The following is a 10,226-nucleotide window of genomic DNA, read 5'->3' on the forward strand; positions in this document are numbered from 1 at the left end:
TCCAGCAGAGAAAGCCATGCCAGAGGACACTGGAGTCCCTTACCCGTTACACAGGTCACGTTTAACCACAGGGTATGTTAACTGTTCCCAGAAACGGGCTGCTTGGGATTGCTGCAATGCAGAAGCCTCCGCAGTAGTCAGATACCACCTTGGAGGAATACACTGAAAGGGGCAATCCTGCCTCTTCCCTAAGTAGGTTTTTCCTGCTTTTGTGAACCTAAAATGGATGTTAAGGAAGTGATGAGAAATTACTTGCAGTTCTCTAGCAACACGAGTACCTTTGTGTAACGCCAGGAGCCTGCTACGAACTGCAGCAACCCAAGTTCAGTCGAATGGAAAGGTGTGCAGCAACAGCGAGAGGCCAGGCTGGGCTGGGGGCAGAGCCCCCTCCTGCAGCTCCCAGGAGGGGACGGGGCGGCGAGTCCCGCGCAGCTCGGGAGCGCTACGATCCCGCTGGGGCAGGATTCAAGGAAACCGCAGGAGCTACCACCTGCATCTGAAAACTGCCAGGGGGAAAGAAACCAGCTGGCTAGACAGACTCTTCCTTCTTCTCCACTCCCTGCCTTTTTAAAATTATTATTATATTTAAAGAAAAAAAGCTGGCACTTCTCTAACACCCACTTCTCCAAAATCGTCCATTTGGGATGCTAACAGCTCTGTCAATGCGATGAGGCCGTTTGCTCTCTACGACAAACGCTTTTGGATACAAATCATGGAAAGAGCAGTGCGCGAACAGCATCTTCTCCTTGAGGTAGTCTTAGTCATCTCGGTCCCCAGCCCCCAAAATACAAAAGAACTAACCCTAACAAACACTGTAACATTAAACATCTTCACATTCTGTAAACCGCTGGAGAATGCATCTGCTGCATTCATACAGAACCATGTGCATCGTGTTGAAGATCATACATTCAACTCTGTCGTGAAATAAATATATAGGAAAAAGAGTAAAAAAACAAAAACAAACAAAAAAGATTCTTGCTACAATGGCAGGGACGCCCACCGCCCTGTCTCCTGCCTGGATCGCGTTTGCCCCTCTCCCAAGGCGAGCCAGCTCCCTGCCTGAGGCACAGCGTAAAGCACCGGCCGGGGCGAGCTGGGCTCACTCTTTGCTCACGCTCGTCTTGCAGGAATGTAGAACGGCCTTAAAAAGGAGAGGCAGCTGCTCCAGGGGGACATTCACCATTTTTCCTGGTAAGAAAAAAAAAAACAGAATTAGCAGCCACTCCTGAATCAGATTTCAGAGACACCTAAGCCAGCAACGCTGGAGATGGTTTTACCTTGAACCTCTCAGAGAAACAGTTAATCATCCTACTGCTACATTAGACATTTGATATTCATTTGGACACAACAGGATTTATTATTTACTGAATCGAAAGCTAAATAAATGGGCAAAGTCAGATCAAAATGATTTCTCCACAATGGAGCAGTATTTATAGAAACTGGGAAAGACTAAATCCTGTCTCTCCTCAAACTCCCTTGCTGATCTCAATGAGTAAATTACGAGAGCTACTCTGTGATTATTATCTAGTTCGTTACAGTGGAGTAGGATGAAGCATACGGAGCCTTGACATGGGGAGGCAAGTATCTCCCTTGGCCCTAACATTCAGGAACAAACAATGTTTTAGTAACACCAGATCTACTTAGTGACATAAATGCATTTGAAAGTTCACCTGCGGATTTCAGAGGTCCAGACCAGCTGAAACCTGGGGGTTACACTGCAGGTCTGCCCACCGCTCTGCTTATCATCCGCTCCTTAATTAAGCAGCATTTCAGAGCTCTCTATATCTTATGAGATAACTACACAAACCAGGATTACACTCCTTTGAGACAAAATGCCTCTGAGATGGGATCGAAAGGAAGAAAATAAACCAAGAATCTGACCAAAGTACTTAAAGGGTGGCAGGTCAGAGCAAGGCACGTCTTCTTGAGAGCAGGGGACTCGGGAGCGGGACATAACGCCACATCCGCCAGCGTCACAGGGACAACTTGCACAGAGCCACTCTGGCTGGGTCAGCTACGGGTGACGGGAGATCAGCTTAAAGGTGGGGGAGAAGCTTCGATAGGAAAAGGTCCCCCACAAACATCCTCCACCAAAGTCAACAAGAATTTAGCTGTTACAAATTAGGTTTTTTTTAAAAGCATATTTCATAACTTGCACAGGATCCCAGTGGGAGAAGAGCTCAAAAAGTTACCTGCAATGTATCGTATCTCTGGCAAACACATCATTAAATCCGGAAAACGGTTTGGCTGGTGTGGGTATTTGTACTCCGTGAAGTCCTGGCAAACATACCAATACCGCTTATTCAGCTGCTCCAGTTGGGACGCGTTAGTCAGACCCCTGATGTCTGAAAGCAAATATGATTAGAGTAATGAAAACATGACGAAAACATCCTAGAAGAGCAGCTGCCTCACACTTATTGCCATGTCTTCAGGAAAGACACACTGATTGCTAAAACCCTAAGCTGGGTCCGTGCTTCAGAGACTGGCTTCGAGTGCCCAGTTAGACAAATACTAAAATTCCCATCTCCCCTCCTGATGCACCTGCATCGTGGATGTGTCTTTACATGTGTGTCTGGGTACAGGATTTCCTTCCGTGAAAGACCAGGATGAGAACAGCTAATGTCCTAAGCTGCTCATCTACAGAGCTCAACAAACGCTCTTGCAGATAACAGCTCCAGCAACCTTAAATCCCCGCCTGCCTGGTGTAAAGCAGCTGTATGTCAAGGTTTAGTCCTCACAGCGGATTCAGCGTAATACTTCCTCAGACAGAAACATGTTGTTTTTAGCTATATCATCTTGGCTGAGGAAAGCGCTCAACTCTATAATTCAAGGTATCATCATATTTCTCCCCATCTGCTTATGAATTATGTCATATGAGCTTTATAAACTTGTCAACTTCTTATTTTTAAATTTTCCTTTGCCAAGGAAAAATGGACGTTTCCAAGCTATCAAACTGGCAGGAAGTCCCACTGCCACCGTTCAGCGTGATCAACGGCATCGGCACGCTGCTGGGGGGCCTGGGAAGGCTCCAGCGCGGTGCAGCAAGGAAGCTGCGCACCCTCGGTGCAGGCTCAGTATTGTAAGGCCATCTGACGGAAAAGGCATTTATCTACTGCCCAAAAGCTGACTTTTAAAAATAATTCTCAGGTATTTCACATAAAAAATTGCAAACTTCAACTAAAAATAAAAGAAGACAGGAAGTTAATGAAAATACATTTTGGAAAACAATGGAGACAGCTCGAGAAGTGCATTATCCAGTGTCAGGAAACTGCCCAGGGAAGCAAACCGGAACCTCAGCCCGGCACAGACTGAAGCGTCAGCACTATCTCCTGCTGGAAATGAGTGGGGGAGGAGAGAGCCTGCAGCACATTTTTACAGACTGCAACTATCTTTCACAGTACAAAAGACTTTGGAGATATTCATTTCCAAAATTACAGCTGAACACCATCCGTTAAGCACTGCATCCCAACAGTTGTCTTCGTTTACAACGTGAAGAAACGTCCTGCGAGGCCCCACAGACGCGACGCCACGACAAATGACCAGGGAAAGGATCCACAAGAGTGGAGACGGGGATAAGCACGACTGAGGAACAAAACCGATCTGTTCCAAACTATTTCAGCCCACTACAGTCGTTAGGAAACAACCAGGATCTTCTCACGTGTTGAAGAATTACTCTGCATGGATTTTGAAATGCCTAGGGTCTTGCAACAGACTGGACTGCCAGCTTTAATGGGCTGGTTAATCAACTGGAGGATTCAGTCCTTTCCCAGGCAGAATTCATTGCCTGCATGTAAATACTTCATTCACTGTTACTTTTCACTTTTAAAGAGCTCACATTAGGTATAGAATCTAAATAGCAGGAAGCCAACTAGGTGACTTAAGTATATATCCTGAAGGTAAATATTTTAAAGAGTCAGAAAAGCTCTAAAAAAAGGGAGGATGGGTTTTACGAATTCACCCTTTAAAGCAGAAAAATGAACAAATACAATTTCTTGTTGGGAATCTTTGAAAGGTTGTTACGCAAATAGTCAATGCTTACTTCAGAAAAAAAGTAATCCAAATTAACTGGTTTTAAAGTATCATTTAGTTAATTGCCTAAACAGTTACCTAAAGCAATAATACTTTTAGATGACACATCTTTGCCTGATGAAAAGTTCGTTAGCAGCTGGTAAGTCATCACTCACCCAAACCTTACCCAGGAAGGTTTCACTGGCCTCTCTGCTCTGTTCTAACTCTGGTATTGGTAACATTGGTACACATGTAAAATGACACACTTACTGTCCTTGGTGTCTATATTTAAAGGCAATAAAAATTGGCTAAGCAAATGAATTCATTCACTTCCAGGATTTCTTCATGTGGGCACACCAGTGTCCCACTCTGCATGGTGTTTGGTCTGCACGATGGCAAACACGCACAGAGAAGTTTCAGAGCTTGAGTCTCTTCGTGGGTCTCCGACCCCTTCCTCCCATTTCTCAACAGGAAAGCCAAGACTGCTCAGACTGTTTCAGAGAATTTCTCCAGAGGGACTGATACCTTCTCTTCATCAACTCACCTTGATTTAGGAAGTTAATGGCTTTCATACAGGCGTACTCCTCGTTGCTGACCTTCAACTGGTTAAATTTGCGAAAGAGGTAGATCAACCGCTCCATCACTTCCATCCCCTCTTCACTGAATCTGGAGGATAGAGATCACACATCAATGTATACAGGACAGTCTGTACAATAAAGGCAAGAAGCTTATTAAAATAACTTCAGAGATTTTAACATCTTGCAAGAGAACTAAAGAAAAAATTGTCATCAAAACTGCTTGAAGTCTGCTGGCACCATTAAATTGAAGTAGAAGTAAGAAGTAAAATGACTCAACTACAAACTTGACTGTTGCAGATATTTTAGCAAAAAAAAAATCTCTTGGTGATTCAGTTCATCGCCAGCCTGCTCTGACAGAGGAAAAGGTTTGATGGAGCCAGGAATATGCAAAAACTTCTTGCATGCCTGTAGGCACACTGTTTTGCCTCTCTACACTTGTATTTCCCCAGATTTCAATGAGGATTGTGCCTTCGCACTTCGCTGAGCTAATGGGAGGTTTAACTAAGCAGTTTGGGGAATAAGATTTCATAGAAACGTGGAGTGATACTTGTCTTGTAGGACACGAAAATATCCTGCAAAACACCCGTTGTCCTGCCAGATGCAAGGGCTGGTAGGTATTCCTCCTCTACCTGGTGTTGCACTGCATCTATCCACGATAGAAAGCAGCTCACAGCCACGTTATGCAGCACTGCGCCTTACTCCTGATGGATACTTTTGCAGGATAAAAGCACCTCTAGCAACCCTTGGAGTGCTTCCCCCTGTTCAGAAGGCAAGCCGCCCCCCGCAGCGTTTCACATGTTCTCGCCCCTCGCTGCCTCACACCTTTCTTCAGTTTGTGCTTTCCACCACTTGCAGCAGCCCAACGTACCCTGCACCGGCCACCAGCAGAAACGCCGACGCATCCTTGGGGGCCTGGGGGTGTCCCCACCAGCTGCACAGCACCCTGCGCCCTGCCCTGGGAGATCTGGGATTGCTGCTGCCTTACAGCACGTTACAGAGGAACGCTGGCTCTCTGCAACAAACACACCCCACCTGACATCCAAGTTGTTGGTTTTTTTTAAACAAACCCCTTCATTCTGCAAAGCTGATAAATTAATTTTATCCGTTGCCTATAGAATCAGGGCAACCCCCAGGCTTTGGCTCCAGACAGCACATTTCAATGTATCAGCCGAACAGAGCAGCAGCCAAGCAGGGCTGCCCGGTGGCACAGGACTGCAGGAACACAGACCCCAGACCCTGCTGCACAGAAACTCCCAGAACAAAGGCCATTTCCAACTGCAAAAGTGCCTACAATTTCTCGTATCGTTAGAGTGCTGTTGGAAATAGCCTTGTTTTAAACACCGAGGAATTACACCAACCCATGTACAACAGTGCTGCACACTTCATTTATCTGGCAGACAGGTGAGGAAGCTCACCTCCCAAAAATTCCCAGCAGTGACTCACAGAGATCCTGTACTTCCACACAGCTGTATTTACTGCCTGCTCGTTCTGGTTTGTTAATTTTCCTCAGCTGAGAGCTTCTGGGGTGAGACATACTGCAGGAAGGCTGGGATCCTCCTCACAAATACAAATATGCATAAAACCACAAATAACCAGTGTTAAAGGGAGTGAAACTGCAGGCTATGGTGTAAGGTTCAATCGTGCAGCCTAAAGAACGCATGCCATTTCCTTCTAAACTTTCCCCCTCAAATAGGACGTGCAGGATTCATTGCACTTAATAACTGCATAACAAGATCCAACCAGAAAAGCACTGCTGCTCGCGTGGACTGCCAGGGATCCTCCGCTGGGATCTGGATCCACCACCTACACCCGCCCTGGAGTATCTCACCAGGTACAGCCACACTCATTCCTGAATTTGTACCGTTCTCTGAAAACAAGCTGTGCATTTCTCCCGAGCGTCCATGCTTGCCAAGGGAAGCCAGTGATGCAGACGGGCGGGAGCGGGCACGCTGATGCACAGGGAACGTAAATCTCCCCACAGTCTCCTGGGAAATTGCCTGACAGAGATTTTGCGGGTGCAGAATGAGGTCCTCCTGCAGAAGAGGGTCCAGGGCTGCTTCTACGGGAGCAACACCCCACAGGTGCGCCATGAAAGAGCCGTGGTGTTAGCAACAGGCAGAAGCAGAGCTGGAGGGCTGCCGGTGCCTGCAGGCACGCTCCAGGACCATCCCACGTGTGCCAACAGCCAGAACGACCTCTCGGGAAAGCATCCCACAGCAATACCCCCGGTTTCAAAGAAACCACGTATTGCAAAAACACTCAGAAGTGGGACAGAAGTGTTTGGGGAAGCTTCAGCTGCACTCTGGCATTGTACAGCACAAAGAATAAGAGCGCAGCCAGAAAGCCATCTTTGAATAGAACAAAAATAGAACCTTTTTCACTGAATAATACCTTATTTTGGCCTGTGTGTTTGTTTACTTCAAAGTTATTTGTAAAATGCATGGTGGAGTTTGACCTCAGAGAAGTGAAAACAAGTTATCTGAACTCCAGGTCACTTCTTCAAGAAAGTAATATTTTAAGTGATGAAAGCCTTGTCGGCTAATCTAAAGTTGTACAAGTTTTCTTGCTCTCAAGTTGACATTAAAAATCTTGCAGGTGCAAGATTGCAAAGCTCAAGAAGTTAATGAGCACAAAGACCACTCAGTCATCTGTCGGGTTTAATTGTTTTTAGAGCATGCACATTTTTACCAGCCACTCATCACTTCATAAATCCAGGAGAGCTCTTCTCTCATTCCTGCAGTTGAACTGTCTTACTTTTCTGTGCATACTTTCCTCCCCCTTTCAAACAAAGCTGTTCTGTTTTTCACAGCCCTATTTCTTCTCGAGGACTGACTCCTCCACACACTTTTCCTCACAGTTTACACCAGGCAGGTTTCTGGCTGGGAGTTATCAGGATCAGCTGGGGAGGAGGGGGAAGGGAAGCGCTATCAGGAGTGCTGGGGGAGGTCAGGAATCTATTCATTTCATATTCATGTCCAGAAAAACAGCACAATAAAGGAAAACATTTGATCTAGCAGGCAAACAGAACATTTAGCCAGTTGTTAGACGTGATTAAAACACAGGGGCTGGGGCCTCATCCTATGCCTTCATTCATCACCTACCCAAGCATTAGCATTCCTCCCATCATTTTGCTAAAGAACAGAAATAAACCACAGAGCGCCACACCATCACAGCTCAGCGAAATTTCTTCAACCGGCTGTGAGATCTAATGAACTTTGGTTTGCAATCACTACTGATCAACGCCAGAGGAAACAGGGGTCCTTCAAGGAAACCCACAAGTTGGACACCTCTCCGTAAGAGCCCCTCGCAAATCCGAAGGGACCAGCTTTTCCAGGAGTGCATCGGACAGAGAAGCTATCCCACTGCCGCTGGCAGACAGTCGAGCTATGGCTGAACTACCATAACGACAACTGGGAGGGAGCCATGCAGCTTGAGACCCCTCATCTGTGCAACTTCCCACTAAATGCCTTTTTTGGTGTGCATCTTCCCATGTTACTAATGACAATGATACTTGAAAAGCTAAATCAGAAGAAGAGACTACAGAAACATTCCGCTCCCAAGAACACCTATTTTCATCCATGTGCACAGATCTTCTCTGAAGGACTTTCGAGGCGACCAGCTCTGAATCAGTTTCTGAAGGGCGAGGATTCCTCCTTTGTCTTGTTTTCTTACCTCTTGCTCGTATTTATCACAAACCCAAAATGAAACAAACACTTCTCTTTTGAGGCTCTGACCAGGACAGCAGAAACAAAAGGACGGCTGAATGCAGGAACAAGTGTTACTGTGGTTTTCTATGACCCTTACTGTTCCTCGCAGGAGCAGCACCAGATGCACGATGAATGGCCGGGCAGAACAGCGCCGCGGAGGAACCTGCCCCAGGAAATGAGACACCTGGGTCCAGCTCTCGGCTCCTCCACTCCTCCACCGTGGTCGTCAGCCAGCCAGCCCCTCCGGTTGTCAAAACAGACGCACAAAAGACCTCAAAGAACTGTTAGATATGGCGATGGCTGAGGACCACAGCAGTATTTTAAATCTCTGCTCATCAGACACTTAGATCCCCTGGTGACTCTTGCAAAATCACCAAGCCTAGCAAGGGCAGAGCGCAAATGGGGCACATGTTAAAAGGGAGGGTGGGCAGCAGTTTCCATAAATCCTACCTATTCTGCCATAATATTGTGAGATTGTGAGTCTACTACCAAAAGGAGGAGCTGTCTGGCACCAAGACTACAAAACAAAACACTCAAACCAAAAAACAACACCCTGACCAAAATGATAAATGAAAGGCAGGTTCCTCAGAGCATCAGATAGCACGTACTATGGAAAAAACGAGCTAAGTTGCAACATCTTTAAATTTATGTAATCAAAACAATGAAATAGCAATTAATAACAAACACTTTGATAATACAGACAACCAGCTTTGTGAACAACCTTTCCACTGGCCCAAAGGGTTTTTAAGTAAGACCTTCCGCTCTGTATCTCAGGGTTACCCAAAGTGTTGGTTACTTTTACTCTCCCCATAAAAAAGGTGGTTTGTAGGGCTGTGCTGGAGGACAGCAGCATTGCTACGGGAACTTGAAAAAGCACCATACAGCACTATGCACCTTCCCCTGCAGAGGAAGTTGTGATTCAACACTGACTAACCATAGTGTACTTTCTAAGCCTGGAACATTCCCTAAAAAACAGAGAAGGAAAACAGGAGCAGGTGAAGTGACCTGTCCCAGGAGAGGTGGTTAGTTGGTCACAGGGCGTCTGACCGCCATCCTCCCAACAGCTCCTCCATCCCTAGATCTTGCTCCCTTGCCCGCGGGCTCAGCCTGACGTCTCACCTGTGCAGCTCATCATCAGAGGGAGAGTACTTGGAGGTGACGTCCGCAAGGTCACCAAAGATCTGCTTGCTGTAAACAGTCAGCGAGGAGAGCAGGATCAGCTCCTGCCACGTGGAGCTGAGCAGGCAGGTATAGTCCTTGATGGAGAGTTCGCAGAAGAACGGCAGCTTCTTTATCCAAGCAATCTGCCTGAAAAGCAATTCATCCGCCAGACGACACAACAACGCAAACAGCTCTGCCTGAGTCACTTTATACCTGCAGGCACAGTTAATATGAAAGCATAAAAACAATTAACAACATTGAATGACATCATCTGATGAGGCACTTGAAAAGCAAGGCAAATGCCACAGGAATTCATGTTCAAGTGCCCAACGTGCCGGTGCCCAGAGTGTCACCTGGCAGCGGGAGCCGCGATGGCCAGCACCCAGCCTGCCCAGCCGGGGGCTGCGAGGGGAGCCCCCCTGACCGCTGGGGTCACCCACCCAGTCAGCACCCAGCCCACCCGGTCACGGGGTGGCTCAGCCTCAGAGACAGCCCTGCAGCTCTGACCAAAGGACAGACTACCCAGCTTTTTTCCACCCATGTGTATTTTTCCAGCTACTGTGCTTATTAACTTTTGTACAGTTAATGCAATCTCAGGGCTGAAACCCATCGAACTCGCTCCCGCGCAGGCTCAGCCTGAAACCCCAGGCAAGGTCCGTGCACGCCAGCTCCAGCCCCAGGCAAGGGCACAGGCCACCCACGGGACATGGTCTGGTTTGCTGCTCGCACTATGGCTGCATCTTCTCCCAGGAGACGTGCCCCCCGTGCTGCG

General features: G+C 47.1%; 1 protein-coding gene across 1 annotated transcript in view; it reads right to left on the minus strand.

Moving 5' to 3' along the window:
- Positions 1 to 567: 567 nt before the first annotated feature.
- Positions 568 to 10,226, minus strand: part of NR6A1 (nuclear receptor subfamily 6, group A, member 1) — a gene marked incomplete at its 5' end in the record, with an annotated part of 13,137 nt that continues 3,478 nt past the window's right edge. The window contains 4 exons of the mRNA XM_009582616.1: positions 568 to 1,188; positions 2,193 to 2,345; positions 4,553 to 4,674; positions 9,413 to 9,667. Coding sequence (XP_009580911.1) covers positions 1,100 to 1,188; positions 2,193 to 2,345; positions 4,553 to 4,674; positions 9,413 to 9,667 — 619 coding nt within the window. The remainder of the gene's footprint in view (positions 1,189 to 2,192; positions 2,346 to 4,552; positions 4,675 to 9,412; positions 9,668 to 10,226) is intronic.

Source organism: Fulmarus glacialis, unplaced genomic scaffold (genome assembly GCF_000690835.1).
Source record: "Fulmarus glacialis isolate BGI_N327 unplaced genomic scaffold, ASM69083v1 scaffold42757, whole genome shotgun sequence".
Classification (NCBI taxonomy): domain Eukaryota; kingdom Metazoa; phylum Chordata; class Aves; order Procellariiformes; family Procellariidae; genus Fulmarus; species Fulmarus glacialis.